Source organism: Cnephaeus nilssonii, assembly GCF_951640355.1.
Source record: "Cnephaeus nilssonii genome assembly, chromosome: 2".
Lineage (NCBI taxonomy): Eukaryota > Metazoa > Chordata > Mammalia > Chiroptera > Vespertilionidae > Cnephaeus > Cnephaeus nilssonii.
The window spans coordinates 73,827,287-73,852,310 of NC_137073.1; the positions used below are offsets into that span (position 1 = coordinate 73,827,287).

The window sequence follows — 25,024 nt, forward strand, 5'->3', positions numbered from 1 at the left end:
TCCTTGGCCTTTGTGCTTCGTTAAAAAGGAGAAGGGGAGGAAGAAGAAAGAAAAAAATGATTTCCCTGTGCATCGCCCCTTGGCAGGCTCTTGTACAAAATTCAATCTCTATTTTTTATGAGAATAAACTGTCTAAATAAATTTTATTAGGGGCAACCAATATATTTTCTGGTAGTTCCCTTTGTTCCACTTCTACGTGTGTGTAACAATCTAAAACCTATTTATTGAGGAAAAATCACTGGATCCGTCATAGAAAATCCTTTTACTTTGCTTCGAAGTGATTTCTGAAGACATTATTGTCATTCCGAAGATTTGGGGGTCATTGCGCTAAAACCTCGCCTTGTTAGGGACTTCAGTTCCCATGATCATGTGGGAAATGCCTTAAATTATCAATAGCAATGGGCCTGACCGGCACTTTCCCGGCTGCCCTAGGAACGTGGGAAGATGACAGGGAATAAAACTCTGGTAAATACATCTCAGGCCCTGCCCAGGTGGATTCAGGCATTGGCCAAAACGAGCTGCAGAGAGGGAACCAGGCACGGGGGCGAGCATTTTACATCCAGACTATTGTCGTTTTCCTTGCCACGCCTGCTGCCAGCAGGCTCCTGAATCCCGGCTCTGGCTCCAGCTCCAGCTTTCACGCTCCCCACCTCGACGCCCCCACACTTCCTTCCTTACCCCCTCCCACTCTCAGATTTCCTTCTCTCCCCCCCCCTTTCCTTTACCTCTCCTCCCGCCCCCACCCATGCTTATGTTCTGAAGTCTTGGAAGAAATGATTTAGTTTGTTTATACTGCTATAAAAATCAAGACCAATAGAAAAGTCATAAAATGAAGCGGGCTATCAATCACGCCGCAACATTGTTATTCAGCGGTTACTAACAGAGATGGATAATCCTTTGATTTCGTCCCATTGTTATTACTCTGATGTGTCTTCACATTAACTATTACACATTTATTTATCGACCTGAAAAATACAACAAAACAGAATATACGAGCTGTGCGTGTGGGAGAATGCTGCCGGTGGTTGTTCTGGGGGCGGCTGTGGAAGGAGGACACAAGCGCTGGTTGCACACTGGTGTGGACAAGGGGGGGGGCCTTTCCTTCTCTTCCCTGGTCTTGGCCTCTCCTCCCTCCCTCCAGACGGGGTTCGGAGTCTCCGCAGTGCGGGCCTGCCCAGACGTGCCTGTTTGGAGAAGCCTGGCCGGGTGCCTCTCTCAGGGCCCCTGTCTCTTCCTCTGACAGGTCTCTGCACCTCCGCCCCTGCGTTCCGGTCTGAGATACCCCCCCCCCCCCCCCCGCAGCCCCGCACAAACCCCCAAGAGTCCTCGGGAACGTGCAGCCAGGTGCGCACTCGAAAGCCAAGTCCAGGGCTCCCACAGCCCCGCCTAGGACCTCTCTATCTGGCCTCCTGCCGCGCGTGCCCAGCCCTGTAGCATCTAGATTTGGGGTTTTGTTTGGGGAAGGGGGAGATTTTATTGCAGGACTCTATTTGCTTTAGGTCTAGATACTTTTCTTTCAAGCAAGAACATCCTCGCGGCTCCCAAACACACAGCCGCGGCCCGGCCTCCGCCAAGCCGGAGCCCGCGGTTCCAGGGCTCCAGTCCCACAGAGGCCGCGTTGGCAGCAGCTGCAGCGGCTGCTGAAGCTTGGCCAGGCCCGGAGCTTGGGGGGAAATGGTCTTCTCAGCTCAGAAGGAACCGGTGTGTGACTGATGCCCGGCACTCACACGTGTGTGTGTGTGTGTGTGTGTGTGTGTGTGTGTGTATGTGTGCATATGTGCATATGTGCGCGCGCCCACGTGCGTTGTGCGCGAGAGGAAGGGAACCGGCTTCAGGAGAGAAGGAGTTCCATTGCCGCCCCAGAGTTCGCATAGCCGCCTCCTTTGTCTCCTTGCTCGGTCCCTGTCACACACACAGCTAAGAGGGGGGGGGGGGGGGGGGGAACGTGCGCGCGCGCGACCACACACACACACACACACACACACACACACACACTTCGTCTCGCATCTGCTCTCAGGCAGTATTTCCAATGTTTTGTGTAAGTCAATTGGACAGCGAACAAAAAAAGCCATTTGCTCGGCATTATTTAAAGCAGACTTCATAGGGCCACCCTTTTGTGGAAGCTTTATTTGCACTAAATGAATAATCTTAATTGCATCACTCTCGAATTAAAAATCAATGTTAATCAAGTTGAGAGTAGTAAATATCAGTTTTCATTGTGCCTGGGTAGAGGGCATTTTTCTTGTGTTGCAAATAAAAATACAAGTCAAATAACTTTAAAAGGGCATTATGTTCTGCTACAAATACAATTGAAACGGATTGTTTAGGCGCAGATCAGAAATGGTACAGAATTTTGCACTTAATTTCCTCAGTTATCATTTACAATAAGAGCCTCTTGGCTTGACAGCCAAGTCTAAACAGTAGTAAATTAGTACAAATTTATACTGATTTTACTCTAATAATCGTAATAAAAGCTTATAGATTTGGCACTAATTACATAAATGCCTAATGATCTTGAAAATTACTCTGGTTAGAAATATATTACTAATCTAAACTTTGTTGTTGGCTGGCTCTGAAAAATCAGAACATTAGAAATGGTTCGCTTCACTTGTGCAAAGCACTTTAAATTGTTCAAGTAGTTTAACATATTCAAGAGGAAAATAAAGAGCATTTAACTTTATTTACAGTCTTACGTGGAGTTGAGAGCAGAGCAGAACTTAGAAACTTTGACCAAAAAGAGAGGGATGTGGGGAAGGACGCGAGCGTGCGCCAGGCGGAGGAGAGGAAGCGGGAGGGAAGGGGGTAGAGTTCTCGAATAACACGGCCTGCGGGCGCAGGAAGCTGCGGGGAAGCTGACTCAATCTTGGCGCTCTAGGCCTGCGGAGGGCCTGGGAGCCGGTAGGCTCGGGTCCCAGTCAGGCCGTCTGGACCCTAGGCCCGGGCCTGCTGGGTGGCAGCGAGGTGTACGCGCGGTCTGGAGGCCGCGGTGTGCTCGCTCTTGTGCTCTGGATTGGCAGGCTCGCGTGGCCCAAGGCTCGGAGGTGTCCCTTGGAGCCCGCAGGCGGAGAAAACTCTCGGGTCACGCGGGGGTCACGCCCTGTGCTGTCCAGAGCCTCGCCTCAGCCCCAGGAAGAGTCTAGCTCTAGGAGACAGAGCTGCGCCCTTGGAGAGAGCAGGGCGGAGCTAGGAGAAGGAATGGAGCGCCCGGAGAAAATCGCTGGGAAACACTAACGGAGGTTGGGCCCGGAAGCCCGGGGCGAGGCCGAGACGGCCGCGTCTGCTTTAGCTGCTGCCCGGGGCCGGAGCCTTCGGGGCTGCCACCGCCGCCGCCGCCGCCTCCTCCGGGCGGGCGCGGGCGGGCGGGCGGGCGGGCGGAGTGGGGGACTCTCCGGGCGCTGACATTTGCAGGCTGCCCTCCTGATTGGTCCCCTCGCCGAGCTGCTCACGGGTTCATTCAACTGTTAAGCACCTCCCCGTCTCTCTAAAGGACATTATAATGCAAGAAGCCCCCTTTTTAACCACAAACCGAATTTTCTTTCATTTAGGTGATCTATATATATCTATATAGTATAGCTTATAGCTTATATCTATTTTAAATAACTTAAAGCCGCTAAAATTTTGGGGGGAACAGCCTTCGCCCTGGAGCGGTGCGCGATGCTGTCTCACGCCGACCTCCTGGACGCCAGACTAGGTGAGTGCGCGCCTCTCGCCGGGGCAGCCAGGAGAAGACGGGGCAGGAAATTGTCAATTTGTTCCTTATTTTACCTTAATGCGCCCTAAATGGACTAATTCCTTTAAAAGTAATTGTGCTGCATTAAAGTTTAATTTGATTTAACATCGTCTTTTTAAAAAAATCTATGTAATATGTAGATCCGGGAAAAGGAGTTGGGAAATGTTACTTTTTGTTTTTGTTATTTTTTTCTCCTCCCCTCTCTCCCTTATTACTATTATTATTTTTGGAAAGGAGATCCACCCCATCGTAATTTCTTTGGAGGTGTTTTTCTTTCTCTCTTTCTCCGTCCTGTCTGCTTTGATTTGGTATGTCTTTCTTCTCTTTTTTCTCTCCCCCCACTACCATTTTCTCTTCTCCTCTTCTAAGTGTGATTGAATTTGTAAAAATCTGGGATGAAGGAGAAGCCGCTGCAATTGAAGCGGAATTGCTAAGTGTGTTCATTGAGAAAAGAGAAAAGCCAAATCCATCCTCACAGGCACCGTTGCCTGCAAAAGACTCAGGCATTGCCAGTGGCTGAGAGGAACGCGCCTTTTATTTCTCCGGAAAGAGGAGTTGAATTCCCTAAAGTTTGATTCACGGCTAGGTCTACTGAATTTACTTGAGTTTCTTTAATACTGCCTGGGTTTCCGGTTTGGGAGTCTTTGGTGATGGATGTGACTCCATTTTCCAAACACTTTCTCTGATTTGAGGGGGAGGCGGAGCTGATTTGGGTTGATTTCAGGGGGTGGAAGGCTTTGAGACTTATTCATCTTCCGCAAGTGAGAGGGACTCGGCTTGGGGCCGGAGGTAGATTTCGTCCAGCTGCCTAAGCACATGCAGGTGGGGCAGCAACCTAGGGATGGCTTAATTTTCTTTTCCTTCCTTTTTTCCTCACGGATATGCTCTCGGGTTCCTGGGCGCCAGGGGTATGGTTCCGAAAAGGGACGCCGAGGCGTGTTTCATTGCCGGGCCTGGGAGTGTTTCGTGTGGGAGAGAGGAGAGCACGTGCTGCCTTCAGGAGCGGATGCGGAAAGAGGGGAGAGGGCCGGGAGGTGGGATTGCAGCCGGCAGCCCGCATCCTGGGGAGCCCAGCCGGGCGTCTTAGGAGTTTCCTTCGTGGGACGAACGTGGGAGCGGAGGGAAGCGAGGACGGGGCTGCAGGAGGATCACGCGGGGAGGCAAGTCCTTCCTGGCGCCGCTAGGAAGGTAGTGACCGCGATCTCCTTGCCTCCTCAGGTATGAAAGATGCCGCCGAGCTTCTGGGCCACCGGGAGGCGGTGAAGTGTAGGCTGGGCGTGGGGGGCTCCGACCCCGGGGGCCATCCGGGGGACTTAGCGCCCAACGCCGACCCAGTGGAGGGAGCCACGCTGCTGCCTGGGGAGGACATCACCACCGTGGGCTCCACGCCGGCCTCGCTGGCGGTGAGCGCCAAGGACCCGGACAAGCAGCCGGGGCCCCAAGGCGGCCCGAACCCCAGCCAAGCCGGCCAGCAGCAGGGCCAACAGAAGCAGAAGCGGCACCGGACGCGCTTCACCCCGGCGCAGCTCAACGAGTTGGAGAGAAGCTTCGCTAAGACTCACTACCCCGACATCTTCATGCGCGAGGAGCTGGCGCTGCGTATCGGGCTGACCGAGTCCCGAGTGCAGGTACCCCGGGGTGGGCACTGGGGCGCGAGACGAGGAGCGGGCGGGAGGATTTGGGCAAAGGAAGTGGGGTCCTTCCTGCCCCTGCCGCGATCCTGGGCTTCTCTTCAGAAACCTATGCGCTCCGGGGCCGAGTTCGCTCCTCTGCCGCGAAACTGGCCCGGGTCGCCGTCTTCCAATGGACAGGCAGGGCCTCGATCTCCCACCAATGTAACCGCATCCCAGCAGAAACTCCGCAAAAGCGAAGCTGCCAAGCCGCCTTCTTCCTCCCCATGAGGGAACCTCCGAGTCTCCCACCCGCCGCGTCTCCAGGCGGCTAAGCCGAGCGCGCACTGCCACTCCAGCTTGCGTTATTGACAAGTATTTCATTACCCTCTAATGAGTCTGTACTAACCATCTAGATAAATGGGGGAATGCAACAATTATACAGAAACATGAAAAGCGAAAATGCAAGGTGTGGCGGCACCTTTTAAAAAAGATCCACACCTGCGTTTCACGGTGTTTTATTCTGCTGAATATCACCTTCCCGCGCTCTCGGGCAAAAAAATAACCCCAGCTTTGATGTTTTCAAAGAACTTGGACTTCAGTGGTGCAACCAATGCGCTAAGGGCGGGCAGCTGCAGCGATCCCCCACAGCCTCTAATACTTGGCTTACTCCTAAGGAAAGGGGGGAACGAAGGCTTTCTGTTTTGGATATCCGAGCTGAAGACAGTGTGTTTAGGGCGGGAAATATTGAACAGATGGTAGACAAAATCATCACTGACCCCTTGTTCTTGTCCAACTATCCTCCAAGTTGTAAATTATATATAACAGAAAAAATCACACCTTCAACTTTTCTGTAAATTGGTAAATAAAAGCATAAGTCTAATGAATCTAATTTTCCCCGCTCTTTAAAAGAATGAAAAGCAATGTATCAAATATTTTATGGACAAGTGCTGGAGGCGAAATTTTAAGACACACACTATACTAGTAGAATCATGAGCTATCCAGGGTGCTGAAAATCTTCCCTTCCTGTGTGGGATTTGGTCGTTTCTGTCCGCTAATCCTGGGCGTCAACCTCAGCTCTGAATTCTTTTACAAATTAAGTTTAAATATCTCAGTTACTTTATATTTGATATAAGAAGAGACAAGGGTGTCCATAATTACAGTGATGAATATTTCTGCCTCCATTGGGCATTTTAAAGATAGTCTAACCTAGAAAAATAGTGTGTGTTTCTGTTCTAAATAGTCAGCAAATGAATGTCATTGGGTACTTAAAGTGGTCAAATTAACAAAGTAATATTCAGGTATAACATAGATTAATATTTTTACTCAATATAAAACTGGTTGGTTTCCTTAGTGAACGATGGAAGCCCTGAACCATGGGCCTTTGATATTAAACACCAAAAGAATGTTAATTGCATTGTGCTGATAAATATTACTGATGCTTTTTCATTTTTTCCCCTTGCACTTCTATTTAAATCTGAAGTTGAGCCCAAACTTTAAAAATTACACACCATTTCGACACTTCCATTACTGCTAATGATAACACCAGCTTGTTAGAAACTTATAGATTCAAAATTCATAAATTTACTTTTTGTCTCTCAAGAGAAAAACTATCTAATAATTTTTGTTTTAAAGAGTAAAATGCTATTGCTTAACCTAGACACACTGATAATTAGTTTAAATTAAAATAGAACTTAGAATCACAAATAAAATATAATTGGACAACTGACTTTATGAAAAAAGAAAACGAGGTCTATTAAACTTTATTAGATCTTCCAAAGGTTAATGGCAGTGAATCTTTTAATAGAAAAAGTTGTAAATGAAATAAAATATAAACTATATAATAGGAACAGTTATTTTCAAAAAGTACACAAAAGAATAATCAAGAAGAAAGAGACAAAGTACTTTAATTGTTCTAGCATAATGCTCAGCAAAGATAATAGCTTGAGGCTGCTGATAGGAACAATTTAATAGAATGGCAATTTCAATATTTTTTAAAAATAATGTTCCATAGTTTAAAAAGTAATCAGATCAACATAACCTTTTTAATTAACATTTCAAAATGATTAACATTATGTAATGTAATGCAAAAATAATTTATGGAAAATGTATTTACTTCACAATTCACTCTACCATTGCTCCTTGACCAAATTTAAATTAAATAGTAATTGGTTTATGTTCTTATATGATGAGTACTTCATAGTTTTCTTTATAGTTAACAGATTGCCACACATTCTTTTCAGTACGTGGGCCACTGCACTGATTAAAAATGATGGAAACATTTCATTTATTGCAATTGTATGTTTTTAAGGATGCTTTCTGGTTGTAGACTAAATGTTCCAACATACTTACTTTTTTATCTATATCTGGTATATATCATACTTTTAAGTATTAAAGCACCTCTACTCACATGGAGGCCAATTCCATGTCTAATATTGCTCCCCTTTTCTGGCTAGTATAATAAAACCATTCCTTTTATAGCATGCCATTATTAGAAACCAATTTCAGAATTATTTATAACCTGGAATGGCTTATTAAGCAGCAATGCGAGAATCATGCAAATTACGCGATCAAATGCAATATAATAAGCATAATCATTAGTCTCTAGCACGGATTAATTAACTTTCAATATTTTATTTACATAAAAACCAAATCAGTGAAATAACTTCTGCACAGTCAGGCTTGCCTTTCAATATTTTATAGGAACAAAAATAATGTGCTGTAATTCCATTGACCGTGTCTCCCAGAATGGCCCTGTCACCTGCCACATCTTAATAGGGGGACAAGCTAAGAGTATTTTCTAGTTTTCTAATGGAATGAGAAATTGCATTTTCTTCCTCTCCCAGCACTATTAAAGTGTAATGAATTCGGCCCAGAGTTCACGGCTGGCTGATCGAAATGAACCTGAGATCTAGGCTTTAATACAGCTCCCCAGATTTCCTCCCAAATCTTCACATTAATCATTTGCTGGATTCCAATGAGATCTTCATAAAGCGTTTGCTTGGAAGGGGGAAAAAGTAATATTCTCTCCTTCTCCCTCTCTTTCTCTATTTCTGAGCCATTTATAAGTGGGAAATTAAATGGGCTATATATTTTAAAATACATTTACAGTATGTCTATATTACTGTAACAGCAGATATCACAAAAGTGGATTTTTAAATTCCAACCTCCATTAGATTCTCACTGTTGTATTAAGCATTTTCTGAGAAGAGCTGCATTTCAAACTGAGTACAAAGTTAGCCCGTGGCTGCGGTTAATATATTTCCTGGAGTTGTCATCTGTGCATTCTCAAAATCTCCCTTAGGTTTTGCCTGCATTTTAATCCGTCATGCTCTAGTTTTCAAGTGGAAACATTCACATTTTAAAAACATATGCATCATAGCTTGGAACGGAGGTGCTCAGACCCCATGAAGACTTTTTTCCCCAACCCCAGTAAGCCATGAAACATAAAAAATTTTGTAGCCATCATTTGACTACTAACCCTCAAACATAATTGAGCACTATTTTTCAAGTATTCCTACAATATTTAGGTTTGGTTTTTTTTACAGCTGTTCTTTTCCTCCCGTGCCTGAGATTCAGAAACCTTGCTGGTGGGTGTGTTTTCTACTGAAATTCTACCGGGCAATCTCTCCCCCTTCTTTCTTCTGCTTCTCTCCCCACTCCCCCCACACAAGTCCACCACCTTCCTCCTCTGCTGTCCCTCCCAAACATTCAAGCATTTCGGGGTTCACTGAAACTTGCAAGGTGTTAGAAACAGGCGATGGATTTGTAGATATCTTTCAAAATGTATCCGGGTGAGGTGTGGAACCCTTTCGACACAGACACGGTCTCTGTCTAGGGCTCCATCGGTTTACCTTCCCCCAATCCCACCGTGGATGGGTAATACAAAGCGACCTGTGACCGCAGGTCTCCTCGCAGTGCTATCCTTGGCTCCGGCGGGTTACCCTCCACAGAGGGCCTCTAACAGCTCAATCCACCGCCCGCTGCATTGATCCCCGCCACCACCCAGGCCCTGCTGCCTCATTAATCCGCTGCGCCACCAGCTCAAGGGGCTTTAGCAGGGAAGGGATGGAGGTCTTTACCCAATCCGGACACTGGTGTAAACAGAAACATGGGAAATGGGGGAGAAAGCAGAGAAATATAAAATGGTGGGCGATGGCCCGATATGGTAGAACAGGCCATGGCCAGCCCAAAGGCGGGCAGAATTCTAGATTGCAAAATTCGGTTCACGCTGGTAAGCGGAGAGTGCATAGCTGGCTTACCGAGAAGGGGGTCAGGTACATCCAGACGCATGATACTATAGCTTTCAGAATAAACACTAAAGAGCACGGATTAACGGAAGAATAACCCTTTGGCCACAAATAGGGTGGTCAAATTGCATTGGCCGAATTCTAGGACAAAACTCAACCAGTATTTGAGCTGTGTCCCCTACCATTTACATGTATGCACAGTAAACCTCCAACTGACTAGATATTAAACCGAAAGCCTGCCAAGTAAGCATGCTGGCTAATTTTTATAAAAGATCAAATTAAAATATGGAAGAGGACAGTTTATCTTGATCAGGCAGTTTACTTTCAGGAAGAACATTTCTTTTCCCTTGGTAGTGAATATGACTTCCATAGTTTAATTTGTCTGGCAAGGTCTGAAATTCCAGGCTCGTTGTTAAGAAAGAACGCACAGGAAGCTTATTTTCATTTGCAGTTTATTTTTTATCAAACACATCTCATTTAAAAAGACATGGGTTTGTCTAGCAAAATTAAACGTGACTCATAACTAGTGTGAGCTTTAAACTGACCTTTAATTTATAGTAGTCAGAAGATTTCTTTTGGTTTAAAGGTGAAAGGGGAAGGGGGTGGAGGGAATTGGAAGCCTTGTTATTTGGGATCCTCAGTAAGTTCCCCAAAAGGACAGACTTGAAGGCCCTGGGGCTCAGGGCTCCGGCAGCAGGTTGCTGCACACCTGCACGGTCCAGATAAAGGTGCCTTTTGAGGGCTTTGTGAATGAGGCAGGGACTGGTGTCAGTGGTGCCTTTTGCTATGAATCAGAAAGTCACGGTGGCGACCCAAACAACGCTGTAGCTCAGTAGCGCTTGCTTTCCCACAGAATCACTGCTCTGTCATCCGTGGCGTTAGTTTTCCTTTGTCTTTCGATTTTGAAACTAGTTATGTCATGCACGGCCCTTCATCAATTTCCAAATTTCCAGCGTTTCTGAAAATTCTATAGCCCAATCAGTGTTATAAGGCACGCTATTAGGCCACATGGGTACACATGTTTATCTTCATTTGTACACCTGTGGATCCAGCCTTGACACATGCCTGCCTGCAGACCTGTGCATCTCAGCCGTGCACCGAAGGCGCCAGCAAGCAGGGGCGTGGTGAACACTGAACAGGGGGTATGTTTACACGACGTGTAAGCGCCTCAGGGCACGGTCACTTAGGAAGGGCTGGGCCCTTGGTGGGTGCAAGGGGCGCCAGAGGACTCGCGCTGTTGGAGAACCGGGGTCTCTGGCTGGATGCGGGGGCGGGTCGGACCTACGGCACTTGTTCGGCCTGAGTTGAGTGGGGTGTATCTGACCGTGTTTCTCGGACTCAAGCCCCGGCCCTCGTGGCCGCGCCGGCTTCCTAACAGCGCCCTGCCTGTCTCCCTCCCCGCCCGCTCCAGGTCTGGTTCCAGAACCGGCGCGCGAAGTGGAAGAAGCGCAAGAAGACCACCAATGTGTTCCGCGCGCCCGGCACGCTGCTGCCCACGCCAGGCCTGCCTCAGTTTCCATCCGCCGCCGCCGCCGCCGCCGCCGCCATGGGCGACAGCCTGTGCTCTTTCCACGCCAACGACACGCGCTGGGCGGCGGCCGCCATGCCCGGGGTGTCGCAGCTGCCGCTGCCGCCGGCGCTGGGCCGGCAGCAGGCCATGGCGCAGTCGCTGTCCCAGTGCAGCCTGGCGGCGGGGCCGCCGCCCAACTCCATGGGCCTGTCCAACAGCCTGGCGGGCTCCAACGGCGCGGGGCTGCAGTCGCACCTCTACCAGCCCGCCTTCCCCGGCATGGTGCCCGCCTCCCTCCCCGGCCCCAGCAACGTCTCCGGCTCCCCCCAGCTCTGCAGCTCCCCGGACAGCAGCGACGTGTGGCGGGGCACGAGCATCGCCTCCCTCCGCCGCAAGGCGTTAGAGCACACAGTCTCCATGAGCTTCACCTAATGCCGCCGCGCCCGGCCCGCTCCGCCCCGAGGGCCGCCCCGAGGCCCGCTCCCCCCGGGCGCGCGCCCGGGGCCCCGCCCACTGCCCCGGACCCTGCCCGCGCGCCCCGCCCCGCCCCGCCCCGGCCCGGCCCGGCCCCGGCCCCCGCCACGTCTCGTTTAGTCCTCTCCTCTCTGCACCAGCTCGGGCCCGCTCCGAGCCCCAGCACACTAGGCCCCCCCTCCGCCTGATTTCGATCGCCCAAGGCCCCCCTCCCCCGCCACCCGTCTAACTGTACCACCGGGTGACCCTCCCTCCACCCCATCTCTAGCGCCCACCCCACCCCACCCTTTCCTGCTGCACAGACCGCCCCGCTCGTTCGCGCTAGTCGTGCTCGCGCCCTCCTCCCGGCCTTCGGACTCGCGGGTTCCCACCCACACCGGCAACGCGACGCCCACGCCCCCTCGCCCGCCGCCTTCCCGGCCCCTTCCTCCCCCGCGCCACGTGTCCCTCCTCCCGCGCCCCGAAAAAGCATCTTTCCCGCCATTTTACTTACCAGGGAGTCGACTCAGGATCTGAAATCAGACACCAATGGACTGGTCTGTGGGCAGAAACATTCACACTAGCACCTCTGGCTCACTCTACACACTACACACACATGCACACACACACACACAGTGCACCTAGGTCACACACGGACGTGTTCAAGGGACAGCACAATGTCACGGATTTTTGTCTTAAGGGAGGACAAGCTTCTGCTACCCACCGCCTCATCTGAGGGCCCAATTGATACAATTTTATTTACCCTTGTATTCTTTCTTCAAACTCCTCTTTGTTTACTTTTCCACCACCTGACCCTTGCCTCATCCACCCAGTCACATCCATGCAACCCTCAATTGGCTTGCAAAAAAAAAAAAAAAGAAAAAAGAAAAAAGCTTTTATTTTCTCCTACTTTTATTTTCTTAAGCACACCTGTGTGAGGGTATGGACCGGAAAGCGTCTCAGGAGGACCATGCCTGTGGGTTGGGTGGCTGGAGCAGACTAAAGCAGTCTTGTGATGAAGAGGTGATCTTCTCCGTTTTGATAAGTCTATAAGAAGTAATAAAATAAACATGTAAGGAGCATTTCCTTTTGTAAAAGCAAAAGCCACATCTCTTTTTCTGGATCCTTGGGACAGGGGTGTATTCGCTTTTCCATTTCTCCTCGCTGCTCTGTGCCCTTGGTGGTTTTGTGGTCGTCCTGTCGTCCCTCGTGCCCCTTGGCCACTGCCCTGGCCCCCGCCGGCCGCCGATGGGTGCGCCCGGACACCCACAGCCCTGCAACTTTGTACAGAGAAACACAGTCAGCTCTTTCTGCATGTGCTGGTCAAACCCAAACCCAGAGAACAGACGCGCTTTGGAAGAATGAACAAACACGTGAAATAGGATGTTTTGTGTAGATAAAGCATTCTTGTTACATCCTGGTTAACTTGTGATATGTTTTAACTTATTGTCTGTGCTTCTTTATGGAATTTGGTTTTCTTAATAAATGTTTGAGCTAATATAAAGCATACTGACTTTTCCGGACAAGTTTATATCAAGTTAAATGTAAATGGATAAAATAAAATCACTTTCGGTATGTGATACGGAGAATGGCGGGTTCTGGTGTGACTCTGAATGGGCAACGGGAAGAGAATGTGTCCTGGAGAGTCTCGGTCCGCGTTCTGTGCGGGCCCCGCGCGCGCGTGGGCCGCGGCCACCCTTCAGTGGGCTTGGCTTCGCCTCCCGGCTGCTCAGCCGCCGGGGCAGCGCGCTCCGCTCGGCGCAGGGCCCGGCGCGGCCCGCGGCCGGAAGTGAGAGGCGGCGGCGCCGCCAGGGCCCGGCGAGCTCGAGGCCTCGCGAGGCTTCGGGCGGCCCGCGCGGCCTCCAAGCCCCGCGGGCCCAGGGGCGCAGCTGCGGGCGCTCATCGCACGGGCCGAGCGCTGATGAGCTGCTCACGTGAAGGGTTCCGTCCTATAAAGTAGAGAATGGCGACCGCTGCCCCGCTGCGCGCGTGCGACGGGCAGGCTGTGGGCCGCAGGAGGGCCCGCCGCGAGGGGAGCGGGGACCTCGAGCTGTGCCGGGGGCGTCGCCCAGCCCTGCGAGTGGTCCCAGGTAGGCGGGGGCCCGACGGGCCGGCTCTCCCCTCCCCAGGGCCTAGGCCTCGGGGCGGCAGGAGGAGACGCCCGGCAGATGTAGGCGCCGCTACCGGTACCCGGGGCTTCCCAACCCGGGCAAACGGCGTGTGTCGGGAGGCCGCGTGTCCTCCTGGCCTGGGGCCCGTCCACGCCTCTGCGGCGTCCCTCCCTCCGCGGGCGGGAGGCCTGGTTTTCTCGGGTCCGAACTTGGTTCCAGCTGACCTTGAATTTAGGCACGTGTGTGTGGGCATACACTATCACATTCGTTTCGGGTGACTTGAGATTACAGTATGTATGATTTTAAAATCACACACCTAGTGATTAGACACTTTAAATTTAAATTTAAAATCATACACCTAGAGATTAGACACTTGCGTATCCCACACAGCGACCACCCAGGAGTCTGGTGTGTGGGTGCGTTTTGAACTTGGAGGCCAGGCGCTCCCACGGGCTTCCTTTGGAAGACGAACCCAAGCCGGTCGTGGGGTTTGAAAGTCAATGGTCAGTACGGGCTTTGAGCGCGCACCCTTGCCCGTGGGGGGATTTCTGATTTGGTTGCCACAAAGTGTAAACCCTGAAGAAACCCTTGTCCTCGAACACCGTTTTGTACCACGGGGCTACATGTGAATTTTAGGAACTGTTGTAATGGTCACTCCGCTAAGATAACACAGTGGAATCTTCTCGAAGGTAAGGACAAAAGGCATGCTTTTCTGTGATAAAGAAAAAAATAATATATGTTACCTTGGGAATTTTAATTGTAGGTAAAATTTGGTTAGTGGGTTCACAGAATATTTCACCTCTACATTTTCTAAAGGGTATTTTTGATATGTTAAAATATTAAAGAATGTTCATCTGGAATTTCATATAAAAATGGAACATCTCTACATTTTAGAACTCAGCCTAGAATTTAGGAGCATAATAACCACATTTCTAAAACATCTGTAGGTAAAAGAAAAATACTTTTCCTTATTTTAAAAATTTTATCATATTCTCTCTTTTCTTAGGCTAGTACTATTTTTTTTTTTTAAATTTGAAATCATACATACTGTAATCTCAAGTCACATTTAAGAGATCAGTACAAATCACAGATTGCTTCACCAGGGAACATGGAAGGTTGTTTACAAGGATGCTAATTTTTACAGCTTTTTTAATGCTGCTATAAAGCATAACTTTATGATGTAGGAATGCAATAAAAGATGCTAAATGGAATCTTTAAAAATTGTATTTCTCAAAAGCAAGGGAAATAGGATCTTTCATTTGAAAAAAAATGAGCCAACTTAGAACACTGATGAGAAGTTACAAATCAACTGAAGTGATAGATGCTTTCAAAGATACTTATATTTCATAATATAGTGGTTAGTTATCAGTATTAGAATGAAAAAGTACAGAGTTTTTCACTTGACCTGACTGGAATAATATTTGGTTTCTATGGCAATAGATTTTTGTATTAAGAATGTTGAACATTTTGATGTCATATATACTATTAGCATAAGGGAAGGCAACCTGGCCTAAATTGTTAAAGTTGACAGTTAGCAATGGTAAAAAACAGAGAATATTATCTCATTCACAAGCCTGAACAATTTCAGCAGTTTGAGGAAGAAAAAACAAAAACACCCAACAACAGAATAATACTTCATATTATTTTTTACTCCGTATCAGCAGCAATTCTGTTAAAGTTATAATAAGAAGCAGTTACATTCAACAAGGGAATAAAGACAGTAATGATGAATAATATCAGAACCCAAGGTAGATAAGTCAACATGGTAGATGTCCTGCCTCTAATGAATTGTACTTTTTGCTAAGTAGCCTGTTTGGCATTGAAAACTGTCACCAGTGCTAACTAGAAGAAGTCAAAGTCTATTATGGTGTAGCTGTATGATTGATTTATTTGAATACGTATATTCATCCTTGTATCTTTATGTTCTCCTTAATATTGGTACTAAATATCATACATGGCATTAAGTGATGACATTTAATAATGTTGCACTTAGTTTACCTTTTGTTGATGGTAGAAGAAATAGGATATAGGAATTCAACCTGCTAAAGATGATGTTAGGTATTGAATACAAAATGGGACACAGAGCAATTTCAGTAAATCAAGGTAGATGTGAATGGAGAACACAGAAGAAATTCTAACTTTGGGGCAATTGATGTTTAAAACCCTCAATGACTGCTTTCCCTGAAAATGAAAATGTCTTTAATTTGTGTTGTGCAGCTTACATTTTAATTTTTAGAATAAAGAAAAAACTTAGCCCACAAAGATGTCTTCTAGTAATGGCAGTTGTTAACCTGTCAGTTGAAAGAATGTAACCTTCCTTTTCTCCTTTTCATGACATAAAGGTAATCTCATCTGAGGGCATTTATGTGAAGAAATAACAGCATGGCATGGTGAAACGACTGGCTCATTAATCCTGGCATCTACTTCCTACAGGGTTCCTTGATTAGTTAGATTCATTCATTGGGCATTTCGGAGTTTTTGATTTGTCACCATTGGATAGGTTCACTGAGTTCAGGCTAAATTGAGCCAGAAGCAATGTTTATTAGTAATTTTGTTGTACAGGCTATCCTAATAATTCAGCCCAAATATCTCATCAGAAAAATATCCATTCACCCTCGCTTCTAATGTGGGTTGCAGCTGTGTTCATAGGGAATTGAAAGAACACAAGTGATTGGGCATGTATTTTCTAAATTATTAATATGATGGCTAATAGCTATAAACTCATCTTCATATCCAATGCAGAAATTATGATTCATTTTAAAAATGAAAGCAGCAACAAAGGGGGGGGGTCACCCCCTGCCTGGCTCTCTGCTAACTCTTATCAGTGCAAAGCTTTTGGTACAGGAGCCTTGGCCTAGTTTGTATGTGGTCATTACAGAGAGAAACAGGACAATGCCTTTTGCTTTTCCTCAGGCATGCTCTACCAAAATGCAGCATGGATTTTATCACACTTACTAGAAAATGCTTTTAAGGAATTTCAGGCATGAGCTACACAAGAGAGGGCCCTCTTTTGATTTTGACAATGTCATAAGAATGTAAGCAGGCATAATTACTTGTGGAGTTAAACTGCATCTTCCATCCACATGATCAAATATCCCATATATCCAAGCTAAAAGCCACACTGGATTTGAGATACACTTGTTGCAGTTGCTCAGGCTGCCACATTCCCTCTTAGTTCTGAGCTAAAATAATTCACAAATGCCAGGAAATACATAATTAACCCACTTGACATATGTGGTATATATTTTTTATATCATTTGTTGAAATGTTACAGGGTTTTATATGCTTTTGCTCACAGTCCTTATTGAATATATTTAAGATAAATACAAACAAGGTCAGATTAAGAACTCTAGAAGCCCTTAATACTGAAAATATTATATGTGATTCCTAGGAAATTAAAAATACTAAAGCATTAAATACAAAATATAAGTATATTGAAATTAAAATAAGTTCTCTCTAGATTTTCTAATTGCAAAATTCTGAATGAGTTCAGTGAAGCTGAAATAGTCTCTTTTTGCTGCCCTTGCTTTATTAATTATCACATGCTTAGTCTATTAGGTATTCCAACACTGATTTCAGAAATAACATTTTCAAAGGGTATTTATTACTTTTCCTCCAGTAGCTTACATTTGAACTCCATTTTTCAGCTTATAGAACACATTATCTCATTTAAATCATAGCACTTTTATGAAGTAGATATTATATTCCCTACATTACAGATGAAGAAATCAAGACCCATAGAGGCTAAGTAACTTGTCCAGGGTCACATACCTAGTAAGTGGCAGAGATTATTTTAAAGATCTTCAGATCTTTCAGCATACCATTGTGTATGTGACATGGAGACATTGCTCTTAGTCTTAAAATATTTTCAGGGATAAAAACGAAAATATTTCCCTTAATTAGAAGTTTAACTGTCCACCCTTGTAATATAAACAAGACAGGTTCTTTTTGATGGAACTTGATAAAATTAAATATAGTTTCAATTCTAGAAACATTCCTCACCTCCTGAACTTTACCCTCTCTCTAGAGGTTAATTCAAGATAGTTCTAGTTTGTCACTGAGAAGGCTGCTTATTGTGTGCAGAATCTTTATCAAGGCAGTTGTCTCCTTGTGACACAAACTCTGAGTTGAGGTGGCAAGAAACTTGGGAGCTAGCCCCGAGAGTATTTTGAGGGGAGTGGCATTGTATATGGAAAAGGGATAGTTTGACTCTATCCACAGGGAGAGGATCCTTGAATTCCTTGGTATTTCAGATGTGTTTCTCATCTGTCTCTGGAAGAATTTATAGGGGGATCTCTCTTTTTTTAAAATATATTTTATTGATTTTTCACAGAGAGGAAGGGAGAGGGATAGAGAGCTAGAAACATCGATGAGAGAGAAACATCGACCAGCTGCCTCCTGCACACCCCCTACCAGGGATGTGCCCGCAACCAATGTACATGCCCTTGACCGGAATCGAACCCGGGACCTTTCAGTCCGCAGGCCAACACTCTATCTACTGAGCCAAACCGGTTTTGGCTAGGGGGATCTCTTAATATTGCTTCTGTATAATATTAAATAATCACAACTCAGGATAAGCTATTTCTCATTTTTTATGTCCTCCACATGTTAGAAACCTACTCTTTCAATCATCCTATATAATAAAACCCTAATATGCAAATCAACCAAACAACAGAATGACCGGTCGCTATGAGCGGCGCCTAAGCTGGAAGGCGGACATCTCCTGAGGGGTCCTGGACAGAGAGGGTGCAGGCCAGGCTGAAGGACCTCCCTTCCCCCCCCCCCCCCCCCCCCCCAGTGCACAAATGTTGTGCACTGGGCCTCTAGTAGAATCATAAAATCTTAGCATTTGAAATTATCTTTGAAATAACCTAGTTCAAATTCCCTGACCACAGTTTTCCCTTTTTTTCTTGCTAAGTGGACTTGAAGATTCTGGTTGAACACAAGACAGATCTCTAGTATTATTGGCCCAACTACCAGGAAGTCCTTTCTTTTATGGAGCCTAGTCTGCTTCCTGCTCTTCCTTCTATAGTCTTGCATCATTAGGGAGTTTTCATCACATCTCTTAGTACTGAAATAATTTTTTTTGGTCTTTATTCATGTTTGTATCAGTTATTATAATACTAGCCTATGCTATGATACCAGATAAACCTCATATCTCTGGCTTACTAGTAACACAATCAAGGTTTCTTTCTTTCTTTTTATATTTTTCATTGATTTCAGGGAGAAAGGGAGAAATAGAAACATCAATGATGAGAGAGAATTACCAATCGGCTGCCTCCTACATGCCCCCCACTGGGGACCGAGCCCACAACCCGGGCATGTGCCCTTAACCAGAATCGAACACGGGACCCTTCAGTCTCCAGGCCGACGCTCTATCCACTGAGCAAAACAGCCAGGGCTCAAGGTTTATTTCTTGCTCATAGAAATCACTGTGAGTGAAGTGATTCTCCAGGACAGCTTCCCTTCATGCAGTGACTTAGTGATATAAACTGTTTTCGTTTTGTGGCTTGACCACCTCAATATAGGGGTTTCATTGTCTTTGAGGAAGGAAAAGAAAGAGCTGGGTGGTTATGAATTGGCTCTAATGCTTTGACCCAGAAATTTCTATGGTTCAATAAGCAAAAACTAGGCTTTCCCCAATTGCAAGAGGGTTGGCAAATGTAGGGGAGTACATGGATTGTCAGTCAGTAGAAAATATCTCTGCCACTTATTGTCTTACTGTCTCTTCAATAAATCTTATTGTCTCTTCAATAAATACTATTCGTTCCCTTATTTACCATGTTATTAATACTTATAAGTCAACAACTTTTTGTGTGTGTGTGGTTATTGGCAAGGCACAGAGTTGGAGTTCCAGAGAAGTAGATTGCATCCAAGCTCTTGGGGAGCCTACCATGTAATTGGGGAGACAAAACAAGTATATTTAAAAAATAAAACTACATAGGCAGCTTTTAATGGTTTGATCAAATGCTGAGTATTCTGATCCATATCATAAATGCAGTGGGAATTCAAAGAAACATCATTGGGGATAAAATTCCTGAGCAAGGCTTCCTGAAGGAACTGGACCTTACAAGATAGCAATGTCACCCTTTAGGATTTTCTTCTCCATTTTATAATTCTTTTGGTCTTTGCTTGTGGGTCTTATTTTCAAATCAATAAAGTATATTTAGTGTGTTTATCTATGGCATTACTAAATTATCCACTATCCTCTTAAATTTGGAGCCATTGATTAAATTCTGGTCCCCAGTGAGCAGGACAAGCCATTCTGGACCATCTGCCATACATTAATAGTCATTCATAATCTGGGTGGATAGGATCATGGATATTCCCCAAATGGATAAATTGTAGCAACATAATTCCTCAACATCTAGCATGGACTCTGTCTTATAGTAGGTGCTCAATAGATGTTTATGAAGTTGAATTTAGGTCAGATGTGTGGGTGTTAAAGCTCCTAGCTTATTGTATTTGCTACTTGTCTGTTATCATATGTGGGGAGTAGTTATCAATTTTAAAATATATTATAGGGCTTACATGAATGATAAGGTGAAAAATACACAAATCACTCCTGACAACAAGCAAACTAATATTTTTATTCTCATAAAAAGAGACCATCCTCATCCTATGGTGAGCACAGTGCTCACTTGGGGAGTAAACTAGTCACCCATGGGAGGCTAATTACCTTTCCCAAAGAACTGGGGTACCATGTAGTGTCTTCAAAAAGGTAATTTAGTAAATTATGCCCTGGTATCTTGGGAAAGTTAATATGCCACTCTTAGAAACTCCAGTGACTGGATTGTTTCCCACAATAGAGGGAGGAGCACATGATTGCCGGGAAACCAGCCATCTTAGATTTCCCTATTGGTAGGCATAAGAGCTTCATTTTCATTTAAACCTAGTGGCTTCTCTGAGAAATGGTTGTATGTCATGAGGCATTTAAGATTTGAAGAGTTATGATAATTTTCTCCTTAGGCAGAGCTCCAAAGCAGGACCTTAAGGTTCTGGTTGGGGTGGCCTTGGGCATCAATTAGGAGATTGCTGCTTTTCAGGGAGATAGGTATTTTTTCTTTTTGTTATAGAAGAACATTCCTTGCCTTGTCCCTATTCTGCTATAGCTGGGGACCATGAAGAAATGCAGCATGGTTTGGAAAACATAATAATAACCCTTGGCCAATCATCATCTGACTGTATTATCTTGATCCAGTCATTTAGCAGCTGTGAGCTTCTATTTCCTCATATAATAGTTGAAGTTTTTTTCCCAGTGCTAACAATCCCATATAATAACCCTATATAATATCCTATATAATAAAGAGGTAATATGCAAATTGATCATCACTCCAACACACAAGATGGCAGCCCCCATGTGGACACAAGATGGCCACCACAAGATGGCCGGCAGGGGAGGGCAGTTGTGGGCGATCAGGTCAGCAGGGGAGGGCAATTAGGGGTGACCGGGCTGGTAGAGGAGGGCAGTTGGGGGCAACCAGGCCTGCAGAGGAGGACAGTTGGGGGGGACCCAGGCCTGCAAGGGAGGGCAGTTGGGGGTGACCGGGCTGGCAGAGGAGGGCAGTTGGGGGCAACCAGGCCAGCAGGGGAGAGCAGTTAGGGGTGACCAGGTTGGCAGGGGAGGGCAGTTAGGGGCAACCAGGCCTGCAGGGGAGGGCAGTTAGGGGGACCAGGCTGGCAAGGGAGGGCAGTTAGGGGTGACCAGGTTGGCAGGGGAGGGCAGTTAGGGGCAACCAGGCCTGCAGGGGAGGGCAGTTAGGGGGACCAGGCTGGCAAGGGAGAGCAGTTAGGGGTGACCAGGTTGGCAGGGGTGGGCAGTTAGGGGCAACCAGGCCTGCAGGGGAGGGCAGTTAGGGGGACCAGGCTGGCAAGGGAGGGCAGTTAGGGGTGACTGGGCCAGCAGGGGAGGGCAGTTGGGGGCAACCAGGCTGGCAAGGGAGGGCAGTTAGGGGTGACCGGGCCAGCAGGGGAGGGCAGTTGGGGGCAACCAGGCCTGCAGGGTAGGACAGTAAGGGGCGACCAGGCCAGCAGGGGAGGGCAGTTAGGGGTGACCAGGCCAGCAGAGGAGGGCAGTTAGGGGCATTCGGGTCCACAGGGGAGTGGTTAGGGGGTGATCAGGCTGACAGGCAGAAGCGGTTAGGGGCAATCAGGCAGGCAGGTAGGTGAGAGGTTGGGAGCCAGCAGTCCTGGATTGTGAGAGGGTTGTTTGCCCGTTGAGGCCCGATCCCAACCGGCAGTCAGACATCCCTCGAGGGGTCCCAGATTGGAGAGGGTGCAGGCTGGGCTGAGGGACACCCCCCTTACATGAATTTCGTGCACCAGGCCTCTAGTTTCTGATAATGTTACAATTTTATATGGCTGACTAGCATGGGACAAGTCAATATAAAAATGCCTGTTAATCAGATGCGTGAGCTGGTCTTTGTCTAATCTGTTTCTTTTAAAGATATTGTTCTTTTATCTGGGAGAAGGGGATCTGATTTTGAGTCAAGCCAGCATTGTATTAAGGTGCTCAAGAGGTAAGCACAAAAAACCAGTGCTCTGCTCAAGAGTTGGCTGCCACTGACAACAACTGTAACTTCCTTGTAATAGGACACAGGGAAGGGTTTGGGGCTGTATTTGGATTTATTTTCCAGAATAGGAAAGAAATACTGGAAAATGCAATAATTTAACTTTCTGTAGACAAATATGGTTGCATAAAGGAATTCTTATCCCTCTCCTTAAACCTTTAGTGACATGGAGTTTATCTATCATCCAATAAAGTATGGTTATCCCATGGATTTGACTGGAAAGGAGAAATCAGAGAGAAAACAGATAACCTACACATATTCCCCTGTAGGAAAAACTCAGTAAATTTTGGTTGAACTGATTGGATTCAAATAGTACTAATTATGTGTATAAAGTTAGCAAGGTAACTGGAAAACTAGTGTGGGCAGTATTAGCAAATTTATTCAGTTGCCAAGGCAATGCCAGGTGTTTATGACTACATGAGAGAATGAAGAGAACAGGCAGCCTAGTGTGTGTTCAGGTGAGCTCGTGTACACAGACCAGGAAGAATCTCTGCTCAGAACCTCTTTTTTATGTATGGATGAAGGCAGCTAGTTCAAGCCCAGGGGAAACTGTTGAAGTATGTGAAGTTTTCAGCTTTCTTCCCTCCCCTGATATTTTTAGAGTCAAGACCTTCTCTTTCAAATCCTTTTACCCAACCAAAATAGGAAATTAACTGGTATCATTTACAGTTTGACTGAATAGATTTAAAGCAATATGCTAACTCATCTTTTTAAAATCCTTTAATTTTAGTGTAGAAATATTGTATCTTAATCTGTTTTAAAAAAACATAAGCATTAGGAGGCAAATAAGAATGATGTTGGAGATAGAGTCTTTTCTAAGGGGCACTCTGAAGTTTAAGGAAATTATATCACACTTAATACTGGCCTTCCAAATAAATATACTTCAGTTGTTTAGGATGTTCTAAGAGTTGGAGGAAGAGGAGTAAAGAAGAATATTCATTTGGTGGTGGGAACCAGGTGCTTTTTCTTTTTTTCAAATGGTATATATCTTCTTTTGTTTGTTGAACATATTTCACAATAACAAAGTACCAGTTGTAATTTTTTCCATTCTTCAGTGTTCATCTTCAAACATCAGCTTTTTTTTTTTTTTAGAGTAACCAAGATTTTACATTTTCCCTTGGAGATTAATTGCCTAAATGCTTCTGAGTACACAAAGGCACCTTCTGTATTGTTGGCTTCTCCGAGGCAAAATCCTGGGTTATAGAGTTACTTTGGCCTTAAACTGCCTCCTGGCTTTAAAGTAGTCCTCTCTTCCCATTGCAACCTCACCTCTTTTTCTTCCCTATCTTTATTCCTCTGCTTTGAAGTTCCAGAGTCCTTCCCTTTGGTAATTCTATTGTTTCCACTAGACAGGCAATCCTCATCCTCCTGGCCCCAAATTTCTGCTGCCTCAGGAACACTTGGAGTTGGGGTCAGGGCTGGGGAGGAGCAACAGCTGGACAAGTTGCCCATGCATCCCTCAGGTAATTGGAGGGGAGGGGTGGGAGAGGAATAATGGAGGCTTCTTTGGTATTATACAAGAAGGTATGACCTGGAGCGTAGGAATAGGTTGAGACCATGAAACCCGAGTTTGGGGAGAATCAGATCCAGGACTTTTGTCTATTAACTTGTGTGTATTAAGGATTAGTTTAGCTATTTCCTAGCCTGGATGCATGTATCTGACATTTATTAGATGGCAAAAAATATTTGTTGAATAAATTATACTGAGGTGGTAATGAGGAGAAAGTACAACATTAACTTTGATTTTAGGTACCAGAAAAGTGAGAGTACAATATTTGCAGTGTAAAAGTTAAAAAAAAATCCTATTGATATGAGCTACTTATCTAATTATTATGAAGCACTGAAGCAATTATATGTAATATAAAATACTTTCATATGAACTTTGAATTCTCTTGTAACAGTAGTACATTCTATTAGGTGTTAGGTAGGATGTATCAAGATAGGAAGGAAGGTCACTGGTCAGCTACTCTTGTTATTGCTGGTTAAATTATTCACACAAATTATGGACCAAATGATCATTTAACATCAGCTTAGATATCTTCAAGAGATAGGAAGCTTACCACCTTATAAAGTATTCCATTTCTTTTAAAACATTATTGTTATAAACTGAAACCATCCCCCCTCTGGCTTATCCTTGATGTCCCACAAAACAAGTCTGCATCCTTTATTACTTGACAGCTCTTCACATGTTTAAAACAACTTTTCTCCTTTCTTTCCTAAAATTTATGAAAAGATAAGGGACTATGGTCAGAGGTTCTAGGGTTTCCCAAGTTATTAAAAACTTGTTTAGTTATCTTTATTAAATAGAAGACAGATTTTATTTGTAAAGAATATCAGGGGGTGTTTACTCCTTTTTCTATCCCAGATATTTAAAGCATGTTATTTTGAAAAATCAGTATTTCTCAGTCTGTAAGGATGGGTTTTAGGAATCTCATTTTGAAGTTTGAGAACCACTGTTTTAGTCACTGAAGCTGTCCAGGTGAATTGAGTGAATTGATGCTAATCTCAGGAATGCTTTGCACATAAAAAGCAATGTTGAGCCTTTTTAGCCTCTCAGGGAACAGCCTTGAAACAATATGAAGTCTTACTGGATGAATATTAACATTGACACCCATTAGCTCTCTTATTCTCATTTATAAGTTCTTTATTTCCCCCCTTTCTCTCAGTCATGGATTACTCAAATCTAGTTACATATTCCTCCCACAGCATACAACTTGAGTTCTTTTTAGTTTCCTTATCCTTAGCCCTCTAGGTTGGTGCTGATATAGGGTAGTCATCTGTCAACATTCA

At 45.6% G+C, this 25,024-nt stretch overlaps 1 protein-coding gene across 1 annotated transcript; it reads left to right on the forward strand.

Annotated features, from left to right (window-relative positions):
- Positions 1-3,654: 3,654 nt before the first annotated feature.
- OTP (orthopedia homeobox) lies at positions 3,655-11,532 on the forward strand (the record flags this gene model as incomplete). Its single annotated transcript, XM_079800149.1, has 3 exons — positions 3,655-3,691; positions 4,949-5,358; positions 11,002-11,532. 3 exons carry the CDS (start codon positions 3,655-3,657, stop codon positions 11,530-11,532), a joined length of 978 nt encoding a protein of 325 aa, XP_079656275.1.
- Positions 11,533-25,024: the final 13,492 nt, after the last annotated feature.